The sequence below is a fragment of the Stegastes partitus genome, unplaced genomic scaffold (assembly GCF_000690725.1).
Source record: "Stegastes partitus isolate 25-593 unplaced genomic scaffold, Stegastes_partitus-1.0.2 Scaffold1307, whole genome shotgun sequence".
Classification (NCBI taxonomy): domain Eukaryota; kingdom Metazoa; phylum Chordata; class Actinopteri; family Pomacentridae; genus Stegastes; species Stegastes partitus.
In genome coordinates, this window is record NW_007579038.1 from 153753 (window position 1) to 180704 (window position 26952).

At 43.9% G+C, this 26952-nt stretch overlaps 2 protein-coding genes across 3 annotated transcripts; one reads left to right on the forward strand and one right to left on the reverse strand.

Moving 5' to 3' along the window:
• Positions 1-2428: 2428 nt before the first annotated feature.
• pogzb (pogo transposable element derived with ZNF domain b) lies at positions 2429-15625 on the reverse strand (the record flags this gene model as incomplete). Its single annotated transcript, XM_008298346.1, has 19 exons — positions 15440-15625; positions 13910-14028; positions 13685-13765; positions 13262-13488; positions 12956-13046; positions 12734-12871; positions 12540-12653; positions 11792-11999; positions 11494-11645; positions 11186-11286; positions 10960-11106; positions 9139-9273; positions 8813-9015; positions 8391-8534; positions 8241-8300; positions 7932-8044; positions 4801-6444; positions 4675-4711; positions 2429-4025 (listed from the first exon to the last, which is right to left on the reverse strand). Coding segments are annotated over exons 2-19 (5307 nt in total), but the record flags the coding sequence as incomplete, so codon positions are not given.
• Positions 15626-18447: 2822 nt separating this feature from the next.
• Positions 18448-23398, forward strand: LOC103369598 (retinol dehydrogenase 12). Of its 2 annotated transcripts, XM_008298347.1 has the most exons (7): positions 18448-18604; positions 20120-20254; positions 20980-21171; positions 21466-21627; positions 21705-21824; positions 22287-22491; positions 22749-23398. In XM_008298347.1, the coding sequence occupies exons 1-7, from the start codon at positions 18448-18450 to the stop codon at positions 22849-22851; spliced, it is 1074 nt and encodes a 357-aa protein (XP_008296569.1). In that variant the 3' UTR covers positions 22852-23398. The 2 variants fall into 2 exon arrangements, with proteins under 2 accessions (XP_008296569.1, XP_008296570.1); XM_008298348.1 differs by lacking the exon at positions 22749-23398 and having other exon boundaries at positions 18531-18604; positions 22287-22495.
• The last annotated feature ends 3554 nt before the right edge of the window (positions 23399-26952 follow it).

Here is a 26952-nt window from a genome sequence, read left to right on the forward strand (position 1 = left end):
AGGGAGACCAACTGGACCAAAATGTCTGGAAACTTTTCAACAACTGACTGACCTCAGTGGACTGAGGTGATGAAGACAATGTGCAGTACAAAAAGGATAAAAGACACTTTATCATCAAGACTGGATATTTATTTTATCAGCATGCAGCCTCACCAGACTGACTAATATCCACAGTATATGTATCGAGGTACCACAGAATGCATCAGAGTGGGAAATTCACCAGCAAGATGCTTCATGAAGTCAGAGATCTATGTGATCGATTAAAAATAACAGGAAGAAGCAACGGTGAGTGAAACATGAAACTTGCTTCATACGTAGAAAAGTGGGACACCGAGAGAAAAACTGTCGGAAAGCCAGACACCACAAAGAGAATCAGGTGGACTGGAGCCCAGAACGGATAAAACCATGAGGTTTAACACAGAGACCAATGATCATCTTCCACCTAGAGCACCTGAGAGCCACACCCACATACTGACCTCACACAGGTGTATTGCAAAAAGTTTTCAAATCTTATAAATGCAGCCAGATCTGCGAGCTTCTCACTGGAAATACGTGAAAACTGACCAACACACCAACACTTAATGACATCAGTGAGATTCCTGATTTGAAAACAAATTCCACCTAAAAAACTAGTATGATGTTAGTCTAGTTAAAGGAGGAAAACCAGTTGTTTTAACAAACAATCCCCGATCAGGCTAAAATCAATATCCATTTAAAAAAGAAGCAGATAAAGGCATAAAAGCAGTTTTCTCTCCCTAAAGCTGCAGGGATTATTTAATGTGAAAAAGTGAAAACATCAGAGATGCTGACCAGCTGAATGAATGGAGGTTTGTAGATAAGTTAATGCTGCTGTACCGACCGTGTAGAAATGCTCCAAACCAACAAAAAATCCTGTCACCAGTTCCAGGTGACAGCCAGTGTTTACAGATGATGATGTCTCTCATTCCTCAGACTGGATTCTATTTTTCCAAGATGATGATAATTATGTATGTACCACTTACTTTACTTATTCTTATCTTAATATTTACTTTACCAAACCATATCTGATTAGTGTGTATTATTAATAATCTTAGTCTGATACTAATTATGTTCTCATTTAACATATACTCGTACAATAGTTCGATTTTGATTTTGTGTTTACATTAAGAGCTTTAAGCACTCACAAAGAGGGGGTGTGATAGAAATGTTTAATTAGATGCAGGTAACACTCATAATGGACTGCAGGTAACATCTTTCCCCAGTACAGGACCACCTCAGAATAACAAAAAACATATATACCTGATTGTACAAAATCTCTTGAGTCTTTTTTAAGAGCTCAGTGGTCTCATTCACCAACAGTGTATACATGAGTCGGCAGACACTGAATTAAACTTGTTGACGTTGAGCTTTATTAAACGGAAAATTGTCACCACATGACAAATTGGAGGCTCATCATAGATTTGTCACAACCTGGGGATTACAGAGGGTTTCATTGTTAAACTCCATCACAGTTGTCTAATCTGTTTGAATGCTGCATCCGCCATCAGCTTCCCCTTAAAGTTCCTCGATCCCAACTGGATGCAGGATAAACTAAGTTAAAAATACTGCTTTCATTACACCATCTCAACTGCATGATCAACTTGTGTAAAAATCATTTGTGTCTTTTCATCCCTGCTGATGTTTTGTTACAAAAACTTTTCAAAATAAAGAAAACTGAAAAAAAATAAAAAATAAATCAGCAACAAATTAAAGTTCCAGGCTCTGTCTGTAAAACACATGATTACGGTCCAATCAGCTACAGTTCCCTGTTGTCCTCTAGATGCCACTCTCTTAAAACAACAAGGTCGTACCTGACCTTCTACCATCGTTCTGGTTTTAATATTTATAGTTCTGGCTCCGTCCAGAGTTCCAGTTCAGTTTCTGTCCCACAGTTCACATTGAATCTGAACCGAACCACCTAGCCTGGACATGTACCTGTGCTTACTGTCCAACCTCCTGAGGTGTCAGTAAATCACAGAGTCTTTATAGGGAAGACTCAACCAGTGATCAGTCTCATGTCCTCCTCGTCGGTTCAGCTTTCATCCATCCTGTCCTCCACCCTGTCCTCCTCAACACCTTCGTTCCGGCTCTTCACTGTTATCTTCCATTCATCCCCGACATCTTCTCCGATCACAATCCTTGTCTCTCGTCTCTCCTTGTTTGCCTCCTTCTTGTACTCCTCTGTCTCCTTTGTGTCCTCCTCCTCACTGTCCTCTGCTATCGTCTCTTCTTCCTCCTTCTTGTCCTCCTTTTCCTCGCTGTTGTCTCTGTCATCTTCCTCACCCTTTACTGTCTCTTTTACTTCCTTCTCTGTGTCCTCTGTCCTTCCTTCCTCCTCAGTTTCCATCACTTCCTCCTCCATCTCCTGCCTGTCATCTGTCTTCTTCTCTGTTGTGTCCTTTTCCTCTTTCTCCTCTTTCTCCTCCTTCTCCTCCTTCCCCTCCTTCCATTCGTCTTCTTTGGCCTCTTGTGTCTTTTCTGTTGTCTCTTCTGTTGTCTCCTGTCCTTCCTCAATGTCCTCTTCGTCCTCCAGTTCCAGCAGATCAAGTGAATCTTCCTGTTCAGCTCCCAGCAGGATCTCTGTCAGGGTTTTCAGGAGGTCTGACTGAACCTCCTCTGGTTTCTGACTTGTCGTTTCGTCCTCATTTTTCTTCTTGCTATAGTCCTTTGGTCTTGGCAGGAGCTCTGTCAGGTCAAACGACTTCTTCAAGAGGTTCTGGAGTTTATTCAGGTGTGTCAGGGCCTCGACCACCCAGTCGACCAGCAGCTGGGCCACGTTGGCTTGAAGTCGGTGCGGTAACATCTCGTCCAGCTCGTTCGGGTTTCTTTCGGTGAACTTGGACCAGCGTGCCAGCAGGTAGCGCTGCAGCACTGGCTTCACGCAGACCTCCAGTGGCTGCAGGCAGAAGGAGCAGCCTCCAGGGATCACCGCTGGCAGGGTGCCCGATCCACTGACGGAGGTGAGGAACTGGTCTCCCAGGTGCTCCCTGTGCCGGTCCAGAACCAGCATTGATTTACGAGTCACACCGGACTGATTATGAAGCCAAACTTTGTTCATCCACAGATCCAGAGCCTCCTCGACCAGCAGTCCCTCCGGGCTAGTCTCTACCAGGATGAACTCAGGGAACGTTTTTTTTGCTAGCTGCTGATTAGCCAGCACCAGAGACGGCAGCATGGTACCGTCGGCCAGCGTCGACATGTACAAAGTGACCAGTGGTGAAGACCCAGTAAGTTCCAGCGCCTCTGAGCAGCGGGACTTATCCTGAGCTAATCTTACATCCACAAATAGGCACAGCTCGTCCATTGCAGCCACAGAGCTTTCCTGGAGTTTGTGGACCCGGAAGACCTTCTGGGTAAACCGTCTGAAGGACCGGACCTTGGCATCCAGAGAAGGAGGCAGAATGCGACACAAAGATGCAGCCCTGCCGATGGTCTGCACACCCAGCCGCTGCTGCAGCAGGAAGCTCACCGCCCAGACGTACGAGATGCGGAAGGAGTCGTCGAAGCCTCCCTTCTTCTTCAGCATGGACACTTTGTGGAAGAGGTTGCTCTCTGTGATCGGAAGTTGCTGTTCCCGCATGGACAGCACCCACGCCACCATGCGGTCCTCGCCATCGCCGTGTACCTTCTGCATGGTTTGCTTAAAACGTGTTCTGGCCTCCTTAAGCCACGACCGGATATGCTGCATCTCGGTGGAAAACACCCTTGAGGCCTGACGGAGTCCATCACACAGAGCAAACAGGGCGATCCTCAGCTGCCGGGCAGTCAGGAACTCTTCCCGATCTTTAGACCCAGATAAGATGGCAGGTGGTTGGGCATGGCCATTTGTTACTGACGGCGTGTGAGACACTGGACTTTTCCTATCTTGGATAAATTCTTCTTTAATAGTGTCACTTTCTTCAATGTCGTCCAGATCGTCCAGTTTCTCATCATCAGAGAAGTCAAAGTCCTCCACAGGAGCCATTGTCTGGTCCACACTGTCAACCTCGTCCACCTCGACTGTACCACTGCAGCAAAGACCAACAACGTTAATTTCAACATGAAAGCACAGCAGCAACTTCGAAAAAAACAGAAAGTCATTCATGTTTCATTCACATTTGTTAGGCCTCTGAATTCAGTTTCTATGCTTTTCTTTTTGCTCCTGTCTAGTTCATCCTTGTCTATTTTGTAGAGCCTCTACAAACATTTTCTTTTTATTGTGCACATCAGCCATAGAAAGATGTTTCACCAAGATGAATGTATCTTCCAACAGGTTGCTCCTCTGTATACCGTTTTAGAGCCATGCAGCATTTATTTTATTGATGTATGTTGTATTTTCTGTTGTTGTCTTTCTTGTCATCTCCTCTCTGCTCTGTGAAAACACTGCCTGCAGTTCACCTGAAATTTTTTTACTGTTAGTCACAGTTGAGTCAGTCACGGAGAATCAGCTGAAACCAAGTGGGAAGGAGTTGCTCTATTTTACAGAATCTGGTTCGAGGAGCAAATTATTTATTTTTGGTGAATTTTCAAATTAGTCACGCAGAATAAAATCATCTGTATTAAGTAATTAAAGTAAGTAAGAGAGTAAGTAACCTGCCTTCCAAACCTGCTTGCAGAGTTAATTCTAACAAACACCACATCAAAAATGAAAAAAATGTATTAGTGTGAAACAATTACCTTATTCTGTCCTTGAGAAATCCAATTTTTGCTGGTCCTGTGGAACACATCAAACACATCTTTAGTTGTGTGAAGTTTCCCAGTAATAAACCATTTTTAAAAAAAATGACTGTGTGAAACACTGACCTTTGTTGACAGGCGACAGGCCGTGAAACTCCCAGAAGCAGCTGGGCTGTTTGCACAGGTTGGCCTTGCAGATGATGCAGCCATACACACTCTCGTGCCGGACGCTCTTCATGTTGCAGTTCTTGCACCTCTTGGAGATGCTGCTGATCTTTGCTATCCTGTGTCTCTGTTTGACGGGTTCACCCGGTGTCTCCGTCCTCGTGCCGCGAGAGCTGGCAATCTCTATGGTTTCAAAGTATTTCTGGGCGCACTTGGCTAATTGGTTGCCCAGACGCTTGCGGAAGTTGACCTGAGAGAAAAGGCCGTCCTGTACCCAGGCAGGTGGGTTCTCCTTGCGGCTCTCCCGCAGCACAATGAAGGCATTGACGATGCTCAGATTCACCAAGAACCAGAAGAGGCTGCGCCAGTGTCGGTCCTGTGGGATTCCTCCAAGCGGGTTGCAGGCCAGCAGCTGCTTGCAGATGTCGACGCCTCGCATGTTCTCCTGCAGAAGGCGAAAGGCCATTGGGCGGTCAATGGGGTCCAGCCCACCCACTTTGCTCTGAGACCGCCTCCAAACAGTGTCAGCTTCCCCTGGAGCTGCGTTTGTCGACAAGCAGCCCATCTCTTTGGTGTCCCTCCAGCGAGTGGCTAGCAGGGGGCCACACTGCCTCTGCAGGAAGTCCCCAGGCTCTTCCAGCTGGCCTTCATCCCACAACTCCCGGGGCAATATGGGGTTGGGTGGAGGGAAGGAGCTGGAGGCGTAGATGTGCTGATCCAGGAGCTTCTGCATGACTGGAACTGACGTAAGTGAACTGGCCAGGTAGAGCTGGTGGTGTTTGCCCTCAAGACCCTTCACGAGCTCTGGCACCACAGTGACACCCGGCTCCTGCCCTGCCTTCTGCCCCACCTGGATGAAGAAGCGGTGACAATAGCCAGACTTGGAGTCACAGAGCAGCCACACCTGAGGCTGGGTCTTGGGCTTTCCTTTCAGGTGACAGCTCTCCTCCTCCAGACTGGGCAGCAGCGCTCGGTCGATGGTCAGGGAGCAGTTCGGCTGGTAGGTGCTCCACATGGCTTCGCTCATGATGTCCAGCATCGGCCTGAAGATGTGCAGCGAGTCGGCGGGGTTGCCGGTCCTGCAGTACTCGCTGGTCTCGAAGCTTCCCATGCGGATGTTGGTGGCGATCTGCTTGAAGCGCTTGAAGCTCATGGCACGATAGAAGGTGTAGCTGTTGTCATAGTGACTCCAGGACCAGTAGTGCGACGGGTCAGGCAGGTTCTGAATCCCCATCAAGATCACCAGGCCGATGAAGCCTTTGACCTCGTGTGTGGTGACAGGGATCCAGTCCGAGTAGCTGGCACCCAGGAACTGGCAGGTTTTGACATGGGAGTTTGTCTCCTTTGTGATGAGCTCAATGAGTGCCGCCGGGAAGAGCAGGTTGAAGAAGTCGATGGCATCACTGTTCCTGGACAGGAAGTGGTTTGGACCGCTGGTTTCAGTAAAGGGCAGGATAGAGAATGTGCTGCTCTCTGTCGGCTCCTTCCAACAATCTGCTGACCTCCAGGACTTGTCAGCTGCGTCCTGGCTCTGCTTGGGGTCCTCATCTTCTGCAGAACTTTGCTCTTCATTGTGGCAGAACTGAATGTCTGGTTCAATGTAGGCTGAAAGGAAAACAAGGGACAGGTTTTAGCAACTTAAACACACATTTTAAACAGAATTAATACTCAAACTAAGTATTGTGATGATCACAAGCATGTGAGTGTTTCAGGAAGGTTTGAACCAGACTCAGACGACAGAAGTGGCCTGAATAACCAACCAATGTTAACTTTCTGAACCCCAAAATCTGTTCCAAAAGGATGTTGTCTTTTTTTTTTTTTTTTTTATTTTGTTTGTTTTAAGAAACAGTTTTTCCAGAAAATGAACCAAGAGCTTCAGTAAAAAGCAACTGGACTTCTCTTTTTCATTCTTGAAGTTGTACAATGACACACATTAAGCTTGGTAAAATATATAGATATTTTTTTAACAGTTGTGCAGAGTAGAGTGAAAAACTTTGTAGAAGCTGTAAAAATGTTAAATAGCCATAGTATGTGGAGACAAAACTTCAAAAATAAGATGCAACAGTACCAAAGCACATAACAAAACTGCAAAAATGAGACACAAAACGACTACGACAAGATACAAAATGATAGAACAAAGACAAAATGACAAATATGAAGCAAAATGACCACAAAGAGACTGAACTATCATGAAGAGATGCAAATGAGACACAATGCAACAAAAATGAGACAAAAAACAACCCAAAAATGACACAAACCCACTCAGAAAGCTCTCGGGGTTTGGAGGCTTCAAACTACGTTAATCAGCCTAATAAACTTGACATTCCTGTTCTGTATAAACCCATTGTTTCTGCTGTTTACTCCTCCTCTGACCCTCCGCTCAGGTCAATTGTGTTTACTTTGGCTGCACAGCTGGACGCTGTCACAGGAAGGATACTGTTCCAGACTCCACCCAGGAAATGTCTCACTTAAGAGAATAGGCAGGAACAAGTTCGGTTACATATTTTGATAATTTTCTGTGTTTTCAGACTTGAGAACTTCTGCATTTTTACCTTAAAAAAAGAAACCTGTGAAGCCATTTTCTGGGTTTAGTATTTCCAGAAATAAAATTCCCAGTCATGAAATTCAGTGAGGACATAAACAGGATACTTTTCAGCAGATCCAAATGATTGAATGGATCCAATTAGTTTTATCTTGTTATACTATCCAAACATCAAATTCTACTGATGGAATCGACCAAAGACTATATTATTAGAAGGAAATATGGAGACATCTGTGCATATACACTACAGGAACTTTCAGATGGTGAAAATACTAAATTCACAGATCTGACAAAATGAAATTCTGGGACTTAGTTTTGGGTTCCAAGTCACAAGTAAGTGAACAGAATGTGAGACGGTGGGGGAAATGTTTCCTGATTATGTCTGACTTGCTGACCCAGGGAACATCAGGACGCTGCACAAGGTTCTCTTTGTATTTCTGAAGGTCAATAAAACATTAAATCACCTCTCAATGCTCAGGTTCTATTAGACAGGTCTATTGTGTAGTTGCTGTGTGGATGTAGTTTTGTGGGTGTTTTGGTGCAGTCTTACTCCGGGAGCAGCAGGTGGCGCTGTGGTGGTCTGGGTTTAACAGCAGGTGATCGGCCATCTGATCAGCAGTGTGAGGCCTGAAGTCACACTGAGAACACTGTAGCAGGAACACACTGCAGGAGGACACACAACAACATCATAAAAACACACAAACTCAGGGGAGGAGACACACAACAGCATGACCATGACGGACTCACAACAACATGAAGAGAAACAGAACAATAACACAGAGAGACTCAGAACCTCAGGGGAGGAGACAGACTTTACAGACTGAAAACTGGTCAGATCAATAATGCTGATGGTTCTCACCAGGGGGGCGGCAGTCTGTGCAGGGGGAGAACTTTGTCTTTGGATCGTGGGACGTGGTGGCTGCAATCACAGAACATCAGACATGAATCGATCAGCTAACCTGTCCGAGATCTAATCAATCAGTGATCAGTAATGCTGATCGGTTCTTACTGGATCATGTGGGTAGCGTAGGCTCTGGAGCAGCAGCTGCTGTAGGGACACAGCAGGCAGTGGACGTGGGTCGGATAGTGGGCCGAGAAGTCCAACGCCTCGGTTCCACACTCCAAACACACCAACCGGTCCAGGTCACCAGACCTGCAGGGGGAAGGAATGGTTCCATGCAATGAACACCTGACAGCAGAACATCCGACACTAGCACAGAACACCTGACAGGAGCACACCTTACAGAACAACACCTAACAGAACACCACCTGAAAGTGGAACACCTAAGGGGAGAACACCTGATAGTAGAACACCTGACAGCAGAACAGAAATCTGACAGTAGAACAGAACAAAAACCTCCTGATTTAGGTCACAACATGATCTGTCCTCTGGCGCCACCATCTGGACAAACATTGTTGACCTGGACTTACCTGTTGGCGTGGATTCGGCTGCGGCTGATCGGTCTCTTGGTCGGGGATCGTGGTGATTTGGAAATTATAGGGTTCCTCTGGATCGGCAACCTATGCACCTCCGTCTTGATGTTGATTGGCTGGATGAGGGAGAGAGGGCTCTGGAGGAGGCGGCTCCCGGCTGTCATTACTGGCCGGATCTTTCCATAGGTCCTGATGGTCACCTGGAGACACACAGACCAATAATACGAATGATGCTGTCGCTGAAGCATTAACACACTGTGGGCTGCTGTCACAGGTAGAGGTGTGGAGGAGGGGCGAGGCTGAGAAGCAGGGGTGGGGCTGACCTTTGACCCTGGTGGCAGTCCCTCTAGCTGAACGGGTCGGCGGAAGCTGCGATGGTTCTCCAGTTTGTGCTGCATTTTGTCCTTCAGGAAGACAAACTGAAGCCGACAGCGGTTACAGTGGAAGGCCTGGTTTATCTGAGGCAGAGAGGACAGAATAAAAATAAAACATCAGTTCATTAATGCAAGAATACCAACAGGAAATTTAGTTATCAACCATGGAATTACTGTCCAGGTGTTTAACCATCTGAACCGGGACGTAATTAATTAACAGGTTCACAACCAACATTCGACCACATTGTCAATCATCTATCAATTAAATACGGACACTAACACTTAATGTTGGCTGTTACATCAGTTCAGTTACATCAAGAATTTGAAGAACTGTTAATGTAAAAACCAGCTTACTAAAGTATAAATTAACCTTCTGAACCTTTAAATACACCAGCTGGGTTGAAAGGTACATTATCTTGAAATAAATCACTAAATAACCCCATTTATCATCCAGAAACTGTAAATCAGAAAGAATCAGACAAAGTTTGTAGAGGCTGTAAACATGTAAATACTGTCGTGACTCAATAATCCAACACTAAATGTAAAACCTTCTTTTATGTCGGATAGCACGGCTGTCGGATTGTCAAGACGGAGGTCGAGATACAAGGAGGGCTTGATGCTTGAAGGGTCATTTGTTGTTAATATTCATTGTTTATAGTTGTTATAATAACTAGTGTATTGTAAGAACACTATGCATCGCTGGATTTCACGCCTTTGCACTTGTGCACGGCTCGTCGGTTGACATCAAAGGTTTAGACAGCAGGCTGAAGTGACCCAAATCCATTTTTTTTCCCCTCCTATGCGATCTGTATCTAATCTTTTCATGACAGTCTGAATAACACAGGTCCAATTAATGCTGAAAATCGGCATGGTAGAGGGGGCACTTCCATCCCAGGGGTGCACTCCAACGGTGTGGAAGTGGCCAGAACGCACAAGCAGTAATTGACTGCTGATGCTAGTTTAGTTAGCGGTCACAGTTCTGTTTCCACCGTCGGCAGCAGGGGAGTGGCAGATACTCTCCACCATTATCATCCGTGTTTACTTCCGATAACCCTGAGCATGCTCGCTGCGTGTGATGTCGTTGTGCTCTCTTCTGCGCATGGGGAACACTTTTGGGTCATATGAAGTTCACACAGCAGATCACATACAAGTTGCACTTAATTGGAAATGTGAACAAATTCCCCAGAAAAATCACAAGAAATCCAAATTGAGCATTAAGTCCTGCAGTCTCAACGTAGCCAATCTGTCGGCTTGTTAAATCAGATAACATGCCATTATCCTTATTTGTGACATAAAATGTCATGTCGGAGTCATACTCCAAGGCTGTCGGTATGTTAAGGCTGTTTTTCATGGGTTCCATTCGTTTTTCCTAAAAACCTGTCGGATAGAAAGGTATTCGGATTGTTAAAGGTCAGATTATCAAGTCACGACTGTAGTTAAATATCTATAGTACATGGAGCCTCCATGTTTTCCAGTGTTGGTAACATATTTGACATGTTGACTCCAGGTTTTTGACACTTCTGTTGAAAGAATAATGATTTCTGTCATTCTGCCTGTACTTCCATTTCATAAAACAGTAAGAGGCTCCACCTAGTGGAACAAATAGGTACTACAAGTAATCTACAGGCAGGTGTCTCATCTTCTGTCTGACTGGTTAATATGTTTTTAAATCCATTAAATTACTATAATAGAATAATAATTAGCCAATCAACAAATAATTACCTGGTGTCTAACCAAGTGTGTTAACTGGTGTTTGAGCAGGTGTGTTACCTGGTGTTTGAGCAGGTGCTGCTGGTAGCTCGCTGGATTTCTGGTCACCTTCAGACAGAACACGCACAGCAGGAAGCGAGATTCCCTGTGGAAGCTGGCGAAGTGCTGCAGGACATCCGCGTAGAAGGACGAGCGATACGAACACACCTGCAAGAAACGCCGTCACATCTGAGTAAAGACCAACACCTGAGAACAAGCACTGATGGAGGTCAGAGGTTAGACTCACCTGGCAGATGTATGGCATCTCACCCGGTTTGTGGTTTGATTTCATGTGGTTCAAGAAGGCCGGCTCATTCTCAAACGCCCACTCACAAATACGACACATACCTGAAAGAGACATGTGAGACCAGAGTCTTGACACGTAAGAAGTGAGTCAGAACAGGTAAGAACCAAGGCAGGACAGGTAACCCCAGGTCAAGTCTTGGAAAGATAAACCTCAAATTGAGATCAAACAGTCCATAATCAGGACCAACAAATCCACAAACATTCTTTTGTGATGCGTTTCTCAGATGTGTGAGCAGGTGTGGTTCTTACAGGAGGAGAGAGCGGAGCCATGAACCTGCTCCTGGTGGCTCTGCAGCTGTGCTGGAGACGAGAACTGTCGGTAACAGTACCTGCAGCACTTCCTTTCATCGTCTCCTCCTCCACCAATCAGCTCCGAGTGCTGCAGCATGTGCTGCATCAACCTGCACACACACATACACACGTGCACACACACAAAGAGGTTAACACAGTAACAGGCAATACCTGTGGCCACCAATCCAGCTGTGTTCAAGTGTTTACAGGTGTATTAAGGTGTGGTCAGATGCGTTCAGGTGCTCGGTGACCACACCTCAGGTTGTTCTCTGCCAGGTGCATGCAGATCTGGCAGGTGAAGGTGGAGGTTTTGATGCCCAGTGGGAGGGGCTTCCTCAGGCTCAAGTCGCCTTCGAAGGTTCCGTAGTAGAACTCCTCCACACTCATCACCACTCTCGGAGAGTCGGAGGTCGACGTCAAGGTCATAGTGGGAGTCATGATGACAGAGGGGGTGGAGCCAGGAGCTGAGAGACCAAGTAACACAGAAACGTATTGAAGTCACACTCTAAAATGGGTTCGTTTGAATCCCATCAAGGTGTTTTAAAGCTGATCAGTATCAAACCGAAACCTGATCCTTTGTTTGCTGTTGCCACAGTTTGTAGCATGAAGCTATGTGTGATAATTAATGTCCCTTTCAGTAATCAGCATCATTATCAATCAACCAAAGATTAATCATTCATTTGTTCTGTACTGATGCTGTTGTTTCAGTCAACAGACTCATAATTTGTTCCTCAGTCAGTTCTGTTCCATATGTCACTGTGAGCTCTGAAGTTTTATTATTTCATATTAAAGTATTCTACATGTTTACAAAAAAATCAGAAATATAGTTCAGAAAATATTACAAGTTGACTTCTGCATTATCAGTCAGAAGTCAGCAGCTTGATGGTATTAAGAGGCTACAGCAGCAACAGAATTCAAACTGGGACTGAACTGGTTCTGTCAGAACTCAGTCTGAGATGTTCTGTGATCAAAGTATTGGTGTAGTGATCAGAGGCAGCTCGTACCGCTGCTGAACGTAGTGAATCTGGTGACTCCATTGGCAGAACCAGAAGGGAGGGCTGGGGAACCTGCCAGCTTTAGGGTGTTGGCTCCACCCAACTGTGTCACCTGGAGGTTAACTGTAAACAAACACATGAGTCAGTAAGTTGGTGCGAACGGCTGCCTGAAGCCCAGCCCCCTCAAACTGCAGCATTCTGACCGGGTCCTGGCGTGCTGGTGCGGATGGTCAGCGTGGTGGGCAGCTGCATGGCGGTTGGTCGGGTCTGGATGGTCTGACCCTGGGGGAGGACGGGGGACACGCCCACACTGGGCCGGACGAGCTGACCGAGCGACGGCGCTGTGGGGACAGAACCCACCAGCTGGGATCAATAGCCCGATCAGGTGTCTTATCAATCAATGTGTGCGGCAGTCAGTAACTTACACTGGATCAGGGTGAGTGGCTGCACTGTCTGACCCTGAAGGTTCAGCAGCAGAGGAGTGCCAGGGTTCATCATCGTCTGCATCGGGAAGCCCTGGGAACACATGACCTCTCAGTGACTTCGCAGTGACATCATAGTCATGTGACATATTTATATTCCTCAACAGTGTTTTCAGCTGATCTTCACATTTAAGAAGCTGTTTGACATTTATGATGCAAAAATTATTTATCAGTTCAATCGATTGATCTCATCGATCAATAAATCGACTGCAGTCAATATGAGGCAGAGGGTGCTTGGTTTTCTGGTACCTGTGTAGTCAGGAGGAATGGCTGGGCGTTGGCGGTTCCGGGGGCTGCTGGGAGGAGAAACGTTCCACCTGCCGTCTGCGTCAGGAAAAGGGGCGGAGCCTGAGCCATCAGGGGCGGAGCTGAGACAGCAGGTGAAGAGGCGGCAGGGAGGCGGGGGGCGGAGGGGGTGATGATGGAGGGAGGACGAGGAGCAACAGAGGACGAGATGATCTGCACAGGAGGGGAGGCTGAGGACCAAAACAAACATTTACCTGAAAATGAGGACCAATAAACAAACATTTACTGAAAATGAGGACCAATTAACAAATTCTTACTAAAACTTATTTCTGTGTCTCTTGGGTCTTTCCGCAGCTGTGTATGCTTATTTTACATCTTTTTGTTGTTCTGTGTTTCTTCACGTCACACCTACAAACACACAGATACCTGTTGGAGCACGTGTGATGGGTGGAGGTGTCCTAGGAGGTGGAGACTCAGAGGCAGGAAGAGGAGATGGCGAATCCTCCACTGCAGAAACAGACAACACAGAGGACCGGCTGAGTCTTTGAGAGGACACGGTGTCTTTACTGTGAGACACTCCGCGCACAGTGATTGAATCCACACTGAGTCACACTGTGGACAGACACTCAAACAGAAGATTGTATGTCTCACCTGGCTCGCCGTAGTTGTCCATGAAGTCCATATCGTCTTCCTCCACGCTGTCGTCCACCTGTTGCCATGGCTCCAGCTCCTCCTCCTCACACTCCATGAACAGCTCTGTATCCATGTTGCTATGGAAACCACCATAAGAACCAAGGGGTGATCTCTGACCTCCATCATCATCATCATCATGAAACAAAACGTGAGCAGCCTGAAAAGTCTGAGTTCTTCCACATCGCAGATACTGAGTCCATTGAGCAGCAGTTCCAGAGCTTTCTATCACATCGTATGACCTTCATTAGTACATGAAGCTGCAATTTGACTCACAGATGTTCAAACGAACCAAACTATTTCTGCTCATTCTCCAAAAACACACAGCTGAACTCCTGATTCCACTTCACACCTGAGACATCATCAGGTCATGTGATGCAACATGATGCTTTGCTCCAGGCGGCTCCGCCTCCTAGGACTGCAACATGTTTACCTTTACTCATTAACATAAAAAATTATATGCAACATTAATGTATTCTGGATTTATTTATTAGATTTAATAAACACTCTGTGCAACTAATCTAATATAACAAATAGTTATGTAGAAGTGAACTGTTTTCTGACTGCACGTCTGTTCTAAAGCAGAACTGCAACTAGCATCTAATCTAAGAACAATGGTCTTGATTTATGGTTTAGTCTATAACATGTCAAAAAACAAAGAAAAGTCTTCAAACTGAACAATTTTACCACCAACCGTCCAAAACCCTGAATATTCAGTTCATTGTCTTATCAAAGAAATATCAAGTTCTCATAATAACATCTAAACACTTGTTGAAAAAAACTACAGAGTTTTATCTTTTGATGGAAGAATTAATACAATTGTTGCTCTAAAAGGTACAACTACAGCAATGGGAGAATTCACATTAACTGATTAATAGTTAAATTGCTTATTTTCCGGATGACTCAATCAGACGTTAGTCTCTAAAATGTATGCATTTTCAACTGATTATGTTGAACATTTGCTGGTTTCAGCTCCAAAACTTTTCTCTCATATGATAAATATTTAATGACTCTAAAAGTAAAACAGACAGAATTTAAGACTCTTTTAATGTTGTCGTTGAAAATAAACTTTATTCGATGTTTGTCCCGCAGAGCTGCTGCTCAATAAAGTTGGATTTAAATGGCTTCAGGTGTGCAGTCCCAGTTGCGGCGCAAGGGGCGCTGCTCCCACAGCTTCACTCCGGGCTTTTTGTTTTACACTCGCTTGAAGCGCGTCTGTCCCGGCGGAAGCAAACTTGTCCACCGGCCAGTACAGAGGCGTCAGAGAACACGGGTAAACTGTTGGACCGGGTCACAGTAAAGACACAGCCGGACACGGAGCAGAGCTCAGCCCGCCGCGGTGCATTTGACTCCTCGACAGCCTGCCTGCCTGCCTGCCTGTCTGCACCGCCCCGCCGGCAACAGCTCGCAGCTCCAGACTGAGCAGCTCCGTGGTGGACCGGGTCTGCGTGATAACCCGGTCAGAGCCAGGCCCGACCGGGCCGGTCTTACCTGCTGCCGGAGAGGCTCGGACGGGTTTGCAGCTGCTCGGTTCTTCTCCAGGCGCGCTCCGGTTCGATAGCAGGGGGCGGGCCTTCCTCCCACAATCCAAATCAGAGCCAAGGATTGGTCCGCAAGGATCTTACGCCACTTCCTCTTCAGGCAGCGCTGCTTCTGATTGGTCGGTGAAATTTTTTGTGGAAGTGCAGTGCTGCGGAGCGCCGCGGGTTTTCAGGCTGGAGGTGGTAAAACGCTCCGCTGCGGCCAGTGAGGCTCCGGTTAAACGACCCGACAGATACAAAAAGCGGAGCCACACCGACAGGCCCACAAAGCGGTCAGAACCGAGACCAGGAGGCACCAAAACAGCAGGCGGTCCGAGGGCAGACCGCCATTTTGTTTTTGTTGTTTTGTGAGGAGGCGGGGCCAAGTGACGTCAGAGCTTAAATCTAAGACCAAAGAGTGATCAGATTTCCGAAACAAAAAGTTTTATTAACTTTAGTTTTTTAAAAATTTCATTTGTATTTATTTATTGCTGTATTTCTTATTAAACAACCAAAAAAATATATGAATTTCACCTGTGGTCAGTTTAACTTCTTAACAAACTGAGTAGTAATAATGAAACAGACAGACAGTGTTTATTAACACACTGATATACAAATTGTCTGCAAATAAATGACAACCATTTATTGGTCAGTAAATGAATTAAGTTTTTTTGTTTGTTTGTTTTTACAAAATTTAAAGAAAAAGCATTTTAAAAAAATATTTGTGATTGAAAAATTAAATGTGATTTCAAAAAAATTTACAAGAAAAAGATTTTAATGCATGAATGTTCCTGCTGTTTGCAAAAATAAAATAAATTAAAGCCGCAAGCAGCGATGGACGGGTTCTCGCCGTACGATTGTTGGCCTTCATGCACGTCAGGGTGTGGCGCAAACATGCTCCGGGCAGGACTGTGATCCGGCGTGTCCAGTTTGGGGCAGATCATAGCACGTGCTGCCTAGTTATGAGCCACTTCCTGTTTAGTGACAAGCCGCAGCGGCGTGCGTGTTAGCCGCGGAGAAAACGTGCTCTGGCAGAGACTGGGAGAACGCGTGTAAAGTTTCAGGCCGTTCGGAGCACACAGGCCAGTTACACAGCATGACTCGTATTCTGGCGTTTAATGGCGTTGTGGCCAAATTCAGAGGTTCACCGTTTCCACGCCATCAGACTTTTGCAGACCACTTTACTAACTTTTAATCACCACCTCCTGTAGTTTGTGCTGGCCAAATTTCAGGTGTGTACGACTTACCCCCTAGGAGAAGATAGATTTTGAAAATGGCTAAAAATGGCCGATTTTCGGCCAAAAGCCATCATTTTTTTCAAAATGGCCGACTTCCTGTTGAGTTTCAGACATGTGTTCTTGAGACTTCTTTGTGCGTCTCGGCATGCTACGTGTGTGCCGAATTTCGTGGCTCTACGTGAAAGTGTGTTCGGGGCCCCATTTTTCGTAATTTTGTAGGTGGCGCTGTTTTTCGCCGGGTCTGATGTCTGTGACAAGTTTTGTGCATGTGTGAGTACGTTTAGGACCTCAAAAACACATTTTATTGTCATGTACATCATGATGACATCATCCACATCATGATGACATCATCATGGCGGATTTCGTGTCGGGTTGACAGAAACGCGCTAATGGACTTTTTTCTGCGTCACAAGCTGCTACATATGTCTATTGAATTTTGTAGCTCTAAGTCAAATGTAGCTGCAATGGGACTCAGTTGAAATATTGTAGGGAGCGCCATTGAGCCATGTTGCATTTTAGAGTTTGGACCTCGTCAACTTTTTTGTTCGTCCTGACCTGCACTATATGCCTACCAAATTGCGTAACTCAAGGCCAAATGTGCTCTTGACAGGAGTCCGTTGAACAATACCACGGGGCGCTTTGGAGCCGTTTTGGCAGTGACATGTCCAAGTCCCTTAAAGTTTCTAATTTTTGCCAGTCCTGGTTTGTGTGGCGATTTTGGTGACTTTTCGTGAGTCAACACATGCGTATATGCCCACATACATTATGACATCACTGATCACTCATCAAGTGGCTCAAAAGTTGTTAAATGGAGATCTTCACTTCAGATCACGTAACTAGAAGCTGTTTTCAGAGAGGGACATTTACATCAATTCAAGATGAACGCGTGGAGATCCACACCGTACGGCCTTAGAAGTTTGCTGGAGTGTTTGGCGAGAGCAGCACTCCTAGCACAGCCAGACAACCTGGAACATTTTATATGTACACACATTACCAATATGGTACGCTCCAGAGATGAAGATTGCAATGATCCCAATTCCACTATGTAATGAATAAAGATTTTCAACTGGAATATTTAATTCATTGAGATCTAGGAAGTGTTATGTTAGTGTTCCCTTTATTTTTTGAGAAGTGTATAAGTATGTGAAATAAAAGCTACTGTGAATATAAATGCGAAAGTGAGTGTCTTTTTCAACAATGGAGTGTCGGTGGTGAAATATAAATGCTAACAATCAACTCAGAATAAAAAAAAAACAACCTTGATTTGACCCCTCATAAGTTACTTAAGGCCCGGTTTTAAAAAATCGATTTTTCGTCAATCGTTTATCGGTACCCTAACTTGAGCAGGTCTTTTTCAGGGTTTCAAACAGGAGTTGAACTTCAGCATTTGAAGGCATGTTATTACACACCTTTACAAACATATTGGTGAAGAAATTGTTTGGTAACGATTTAGCTGGCAGATTTTGATATTTTCCCCTTACTATTCTGCAGTGTCTGTCTTTCCCTGAAGGGAACAGTATTGTTGTAGTTTCTGTTTCTGCCTGTAGGAAGCAGTGTTTCTGTAGTTATTTTCTCTGCCTGTAGGTGGCAGTGTCTCTGTAGTTTCTGTAGTTCTTTTGTGTGCCTGTAGGGGGCAGTGTCTCTCTGATCAACGCTGTGGTGGATAATCTGTTGTAATCTGTTAATCCTTCCTCCTCAATCTCTGTCTCTGTGTCGCTCTCAGTCTGTTCTGACCTGCAGGATGAAGGCAGCAGCTCCGGGAGGATTCCTGGTGCTGCCATGGCCCGGAGGAGGCGGCGCCGGCACCGGTGACGGTGGATCGGACCCTGTTGTGGGGGAGGAGGGCTGGGGGAGGCTGCTGCTGAGGAGTGGAGCACTGCTGGGATTCACTCTGATCTGTAAGACCGCACTTGTGATTTCTGATCAATAAGCTTGTGTGTTCTGTTTCTATGTTCAGTTTAATGTGGAATATTTATTTCATTTTTTCTTTCTGACATGTGAAGCTGAAGAAAACAATAAACACACTGATAAAACAGGATTTAGTAAACAGAACAGACGCATGTGCCTGCAGCAAATAAACAATGTTTTTAGTTCTTTAATTGATATCAGCCATATTAACATTTGTGTAGTACATGAAGGAAAACAAAACTTAAAACCAACTCTGTCACCATTTTTGTTTTGTTTTGTTTTAATAGCGATTCCTTCCTGTCATGTAGAAACCAAAAACAAAAATCAGGTAGCTTTTCAAAAAAGTTTAAAACGAAACAAAAGATGAAATCAAGCAATCTGTTTGTTCCTTGTTTCTAAATGATAAAGTAGAAAATCGAACTCAAAAAACACTCAAATTTAGATTTTTGCAAATGTTTTCTTTCATTTCTCATACAGCCTGTAGACTGATCATGAGATATTTACAGGAGAGAAGAAACTGTGCCTAAAATAAAACCATATGAACTAATTGGGTGTTTGTACCTTCTTGGTAAAGAGAATCAGACTGGATGTAAAAGATGGATGTTCCCTCTGAGCCTGAGAAGTAAAGCCTTAAACCTGCATTCTTCCTAATGGCCAGCAGGGGCTGACTCCTCAGATGGACTGATTGTATAGAAGTCTATGAGAAAATGATCCGACTTCTCACCTGAGCTGTTACCTCATTTTCCTGATGAGTTTATGGTCTCAGTTACGGTTCCATTTAGACGAAATAGATGATAAAGCATGAGGTGTTTTAGGACTGACGTAGTGTTCTCAATTTTTCGGTTAGATCCTTTCCTCACTCATTATGTCTGATTGCAAACAAAGATGGCTCAGTTACTATAGATGCAACTGAAACAAAAAAGTTTTTGTTAAGATTTAAAATATCAGCAGCACCCCCTGTGGTGTGGACAAAAATGCAGAATAATTACGACCTTACAAACTAAATATATGTGAAATTAGAAGTTTATAGGAGCTGCTGCAGTTTTGGAATTACTAAAACGGATCTTCAAACCTCTGTTCTGGCGTTATTACAGCTGCGAGCATCTTACTGATGTTAGAGGACATTCGAAAAGTTTTAATCCTGAATATATGACAATGACAAAACACACTGTGTTCACTGTCCTATATTTACATGCAGATAAATTAATTCAGTAATTTAAGGTTCTAAATTTAATGGTCAAAGTGTGTTTTCAGTTGAATCATTGAATCACAGTCAGTGATGTTTACAGCAAATGTTACTAAATAAAGTCATATAAAAAATAAAATGAAAATAAAAAATCTGATGTTTTACAATTTGTGAACAGATTGAGCTTCACTTACAAAGACTGAAAAATACAGAAAATGAGTTGATTCAGAGAAACAGATTCAAATAAGTAACAGCATCATCCACGTACAGGTGGACGTCACCTACTGTTTCCATGGTAACTAATGCTGTGTGTGTGCAGGTATGGCGGTGCTGAGGAAATGGATTGGAGGGGGAGTGTGTCGCTGTTCGGTTCGTCTGGACGGGAAGACAGTTCTGATTACAGGAGCGAACACCGGCATCGGCAAAGAGACGAGCAGGGACATGGCTCAAAGAGGTTCTGGTTCCAGCCCATATTTCACATGCAGACACACCTTTACACACCTGTTCACTGCAAATACACTAAAATTCAGAATGAGGAAACCGTCTCAACTACCTGCTCAGAAATCAGGAAAACAGAAGCACAGCAACAGAAAATATCTTCCAGTGGTGATCTGACGTTTGCAGCTTTACAGGTTGTAATGTGTCGCCGTAAAGATGAACCACCTCTGACATGAACAACTCAGCACGACTCTGTAAATGTGTTTCCCCTGAATCTCTGTGGGAGTTTCTTAAATTTACCTGAAAACTTGAAGGGATCTGCAGGAGCAGCAGAAACTAAAGAGCGGACAGATCATTAGTTGATACAAACAGTGTCTGCAGATCTATAAGTCCTGTCTCCATGCAAGATCCACACAAACTGCACATTCCACATTCACTGTGTAATTTTGTTCTCTAATTTTTAAAATAGTGTGAAGTTCATTGCTCTTAGCTTTCAGCTGCAGAGGTTCAATCAGTGGCTGTAATTCCTGCTCTCAGACGCCCAGAGGAGTGTTAATCCTAATAATCGGCTCAGAGTGTTTCAGCCTCCTTGAGAATCTCTATGACCTCTGACCTCTGCTCAGGTCAGAGGTTGGCTGTAACACACAGACACAGTAAAGTCTGTTCAGAGAAACTACAGCAAACTGAGGGTAAAGAAGCTGCAGGAACACCTGAAGCAGGTGCGTTTGTTTCGCTGACCAGGTGCCCGGGTGGTGATGGCGTGCAGGGATCTGACCCGAGCGGAGCGGGCTGCCGAGGAGGTCCGCCGGTCGACAGGGAACGGAAACGTGGTGATCAGACACCTGGACCTCGCCTCCGTCTACTCTGTCAAGCAGTTCGCCAAAGACTTCCTGGACAGTGAAGACAGACTGGACATTCTCATCAACAATGCAGGTGAGCTCACCTGTCGGTCTGTCAGTCAGTCTGTCTGTCTGTCTGTCCAAACCCTCTCATCCTCAGGATGTCAAAAACTGCTGTTTTGTCAAAGCTGAAATAGTATATCTATAGTATGTGAAGAAAAAATGACACAGAAACAGAGTTCAGACTGCAGGGTAGTTTTCATGTAGAACAGAGTACCTCCAGGGATGTTTCTTCTGAGCTCCTGAAACAGTGCTGTGTTGCATGCTGATAGGTTAAACTCAGAGAGGACAGATGCTGATTGTCTAATGTCTGTCTTTCTGTCTGTAGGAGTGATGATGTGTCCAAAATGGCTGACAGAAGACGGCTTTGAGACTCAGCTGGCTGTTAATCATCTGGGTCATTTCTTGCTGACCAATCTACTGGTGCCAAAGCTGAAGAGCTCCGCCCCTAGTCGCGTGATTAATGTGTCGTCCATCGCCCACCAAGGAGGTGCAACCGCTGACCTTTGACCTCTGAGGTGTTTGTTGGCGTTGTTTTATAATTTCTGTGTTTTCTTTGTGCTTCAGGTCGCATCGACTTCGATGACTTGTTCTTCAGCCGGAGAACATACAGTTCTCTGGAGAGCTACCGGCAGAGCAAACTGGCCAACGTGCTGTTCTCCAGAGAACTCGCCTGCAGACTCAAAGGTTCTACAAACACTGGACTTCACAAACTCCCAGACATTAACACAAACGGCAACTGAAAATGATAGAAAACAACAGCTGAGAGCAACACCAAACAGTGACTGAAAACATGGCTGGTGTCTACGCTGGGAGTACAGCTGCTGCAGAATAGTCCATGATTCTGAAAATGTGTTGGCATCAATATTTTAAATAGATGTATTTATTTGTTTATAATGCTTCAATTTATTTTCACAAATGTTCATTACAATGACAGTCCTGAGGGTTCTTCGAGGAACTTATAATGCAGTCTTGAGGGTTCCTGATGAGGAGCGTTTGAACCTCCTCCGTCTAGTTTATCTCACCTGTCTCCTATCTATCTATCCTTCAGGTCCGTGCAGCACATCAGAGCTGTGATGTGATAGGCTGGTGAGCTGACTGACACACCTGTGACCCCTCCCCCTGACTGTGTCCTCACCTGTCCTGCAGGCTCTGGTGTGTCATCGTTCTCCCTCCACCCTGGTGTGATCCGGACCGAGCTGGGCCGTCATGTGGAAGGCTGGTTCCCCCTGCTGGGGATGCTGCTGAGGCTGCCCTCGCTGCTGCTCATGAAGACCCCGTGGCAGGGCTGCCAGACCACCGTGTACTGCGCCGTGACGCCGGGCCTCGAGGAACGCTCAGGACGCTACTTCAGGTAAGAGGGGGAGGGGCTAATAACAGACACACCTGTTGGTTTCCCTGAGTGTAGTCTGGAAGGTAAAGAATATTTTAGGACAAACTCAGCTAACATAGACACACTCAGTTTTGTCACATTTTTTTTAAACAAAATTGTTCATTCTTTTTGTGTGAAATCAGAATCCGAACATGTTGAGCAGTACACAGTACTATATATCAGGTGTACTGCAGTCCAAGTACATAGTGGTGTGTAACGGAGTAATGAAATGTTTGCAGTGACTGTGCAGAGAAGGAGACAGCGCCGGAGGGTCGGGACGATGTGGCGGCGAGAAGGCTGTGGGAGGAGAGCGCCCGATTGGTCGGATTAAAGGACTTGTAGTGAAAATAAGAAGTGACGGAGCTGCAGCGCCCCCAACAGGACAGAACAAATGACCCTTAACATCTGCTGGTTCTGTTAGTCTGAAAGGCAAGCTTCATGTTGCTGTTTAATCAGGTACATGTGTGTTCTTTAACTCACACAGTCCTCATGTTCCACATGGTCCACATGTTCCAGGTGTTTGGACTCCTGAGAACGAGTCTGAACACACTTCAAACATCAGTATGTTCCCCTAATGTTCCCTCTACATTTCCTTCATGCTGTCTTGTTGGTCTCTTTAGGTTCCCTTAGTGTTGTCTTTATCTGTCACTTTCTATTTAGGTTCTCTTAATGTCTTTTATGATGTTTCCTCATAGTTACTTTTATTCTTTCTTTGTGTTCCCTTGCTGTTCCTTTAAGTTCCTTCAGTGTTCCCTTTACGTTCTTTTCATGTTTCCTGTTCATGAAGTTCTTTCAGTGTTCCTCATCAGGTTCCCTTTATGTTCCCTTGTGGGTCTCTTAATGTTCCCTTCATATTCACTTTATATTTCTTTCAGTGTTCCTGTTTAGCTTTTCACCTATGTTCCATTGATGTTTCCTTATTGTTCTCTTTAAGTTCCTTCAGTTGTTACTTTAAATTTCCTTAATGTTACCTTTATATTTCCTTTATATTTCCAAAAAATTTCTTCCAGAATTCCTGTTTAAGTTTCCATTCATGTCCATTGGTTATTCTCTTTAAGTTCCTTTTATGTTTCCTTTAGTTTCCTTTATATCTGAATAAAATTCTTCCAGGATTCCCAATCCCTTGTTCTTCTCTTTAAGTTCCCTCATCTTTGCTTTAAGTTCCCTTCTCCTAGCATTTCCTTGTTGTTCACTTTATGTTTCCTTAATGTTGCCTTCAAGTTTTTTCAGTATTCCCTTTTAAGTGTCTGTTGATGTTCCCTAAATATTCCCTTGTTCTTCTCTTTAAGTTCTCTTCATGATCTCTTTATCTTCGAGCTCCCTGGACAGTTTCATAAAGTTCTCCTTGTGTTCCCTTTATGTTTCTGTCTTTGTGTCCTTCTTGTTCCCCCTCATTTTACTCTTCATGCTCTTGTTGATTATTATTTTTCCTTCACATCTCCTCAATGCAACTTGTTGATGTTTGAGGAAATTCTGCTTCTGGCTGTGAGAACATGAGAACATGAGGTTCTGCATTTGCAGACTGTTCTGTGGGGTTTGTTCGGGGCTAACAGACAGTTTGGTGTTTTTATACTCAGGGAACCTGATCTGTGTGTTTAACCAGTATGGAACGTCACAGTTTAGCTCAAATAAAATAAAATAAATCAATCCAAAGTCTCTGGAGTCTTGGGCTTTACAGGTTTCACTGTGAAGGGTTCTACTGAGCATGCTCTGTGGGAATGGGAACCTTGTGGAGGAATCTTAGGTACCATCTTTCAGTTCCTTGTACAGTCCTTCTTAATACATTAATACAGAAGGAAAGTTCTGATGGAAGAACTGAAGACGTTCAGCAGGAACAGAGATCAACAGCGAGAAGGTCAACAGAACGTGTTTTGAAGTTAATAAAGATTTAATATTTTCTGTTTTAACCTTTACAGAACTTTGAACTGAGGCACAGAGATCAAAATGAAGGAACCTTCAGTTCCCTGGAAAGTTCTTCACATCAGTTCCTAAAACTGGAACTCAATGTTTGATTATGATACATGATTGAAGACGACACACAGTTTTCAGATAAATTTTTCATTCACTGAGATTTTACTTTCATAGAATGTATTCTGTCAGACGCCTGAAACACGTTTATTATTATTAATTACATGAGCACATATTCAATGAAGTTCATATTTAAACATAACATTTTGCTCCCAGTTTTCAGATCAAAAATTACACTTTGATCTGATTATTGATCCACCTCTTCTGTTCTTTCTGACATCTAAACAAACATATCTGTGTTCTCAGAATTGGTTCTCAGATGTTGGAGAGTCTAATAAAGTCTGATTTTCTGCTTGACAGAACATCGCAAATCTCTGAGGAACAATGAAGCAACATGAAACAAACCAAACCAAACCAACAATAAAAGCAGTTACTGCAACAAATGAATTAAAAACACAGAAAACATCACAGCAAAAAGGTTTAAATACATGAAATCAAGTGATGCAGGTTGAAGTGACCTGATAAAGACATAACATCTTCTGAAAAAGTGAATAAATTAAATTATTTATTATCAAAAGCTTCATGTTTTTCTAACTTTTCATCTGTTTGTGAGTAAATGTATTATCTGATTAAAATGATGCAGTGAACAGTAAAATCAAATACTCACAGTAAAAGTAACATCAGTACTTGAGTACATGTACTGTCACCCATTGACAGAGCGCCACAATAAAAGTCCTGCATTTTTATGTGATTTTAAGGATTTTAAGTGGCAGAAAAGAAAAACAACACATTTTAATGTTTGTTGTCTGTTTTAATATTTGTTTTTAGTATTAAAATTTGTATTACTTATTATTATTTCTTTGTGTTATATACAATTTTATCATTTACATTTTGATTATTTGAGTTTTTGTTCAGATTTAATATTTCTTGTTTTAATTTTTCAGTTTTTATCATTATATATATATTTTTTATAGTTTTTATTATTTTGAGGGTGAACTTGTTGTGTTTTGTGTGAGCTGCGTTGTTGTGCCTGCCGAGGTATCGACTGATTAAACCTCTGTTCAGGTTTGTGGTTGAACATTAAACCTGCAGACTGATCTGTTGTTGTTGTTGTTGTTTGCGTGTTTTGCGCCTTTAATGCAGCGTGTCAGTAGATAATCCGTCTGTCTGTCTGACCCAGTTTGTGATCCGACTCCAGGTCACATCAGAGCCTTTAAACATCTGCCAGCATCCCGACAGACCTGATCCTGATTCAGATCCAGATCTGGGATCAGCCTGAACCTCTGCAGACAGTAAAACATGCTGATCTGACGGCTGCAGTTGATTCGATTGAAGCTGAAACTTTCCCTCCTTTAATTGATCCATTCTTCATGAACAGATTCATGATCAGAACAACTTTACATCATATTTTCATTTCATTTGTATAAATTATTTAGGATTTACATAAAGTCCAAAGACACATTTCACCTGTTTATACCTGAGGTCACCTGTGCTGCATTCAAAGCTTCAACTTCCTACTGTCTGAACAGAAAACCACATCAGGAGGTTCAGCTTGTATCAAGAACCGCATTCACAGAGATTTTAAATCACATCTGGAGCAGAATATCAGAAATGTTTGTGTGTGACAGATTTCCTCAAACAGCAGCTGCAGCGTTCACCTGAACTCAGCTGCTGCACCTTGATTACATCACACAGTTCTTCACCTTTTCTCTTTACCTTAAAGGATCCTTCTGCTCCATTCATCCTGAGTGCCTCTGTGGCTCAGACTGATGACAAACCCAGTGTATGGACATTTATTAAACTGCATCAGAGATCTACTTTCTGTCTGACCTGATCACCCTCATATTCATCTTCCACTTTGTTTCCATGCGAGACTGTTTGAAACTCAGCGGCTCATTGTGATGGAGGATCAACTCGCAGCTCATTTCAGTTTGATTGTCCTCATAAACAGTCCGAAAAGAAAAAACAACTCAAAATGTCCCACATGACAAAAATTATTCAAAGGCACAAAAAAGTTTCCAAAATTACTCGAAAATTTGTCCAAAATAGCCTAAATTTGATTTGTCCAAACTGATGAAACATTTGACAAAAATGGACAAAATATGTCCAATCTAGCTTGAAACTTGTCCAAAGTTTCGAAAATGTATCCCAAACAATTTAAAATTAATCTAAAATAGGAAAAATTCAGCACAGTTTGTATCACAGCAGACTTCAGGCACATAAAGTGACAGCTTCCTTGTTGTTTGTTGAACATCATCAGTAATCTGATTACTGGAAACTGAAGTTACAGTAACGTGTTCAGTAAAACATCTGAGGCTGATTTCATTGTCCTTTAATACAAACACTGAGTCACTCCAGACAAGTTTCGGTTCTGTTGGGGTTTATATCTGTTGAATATTTCCCCTGCTGCCCTGCGGAGCTCCGGATGGGGGCGCTGTGATGCTGCCGAGGAGCCGCTGAGCAGCGGGGAGTCCG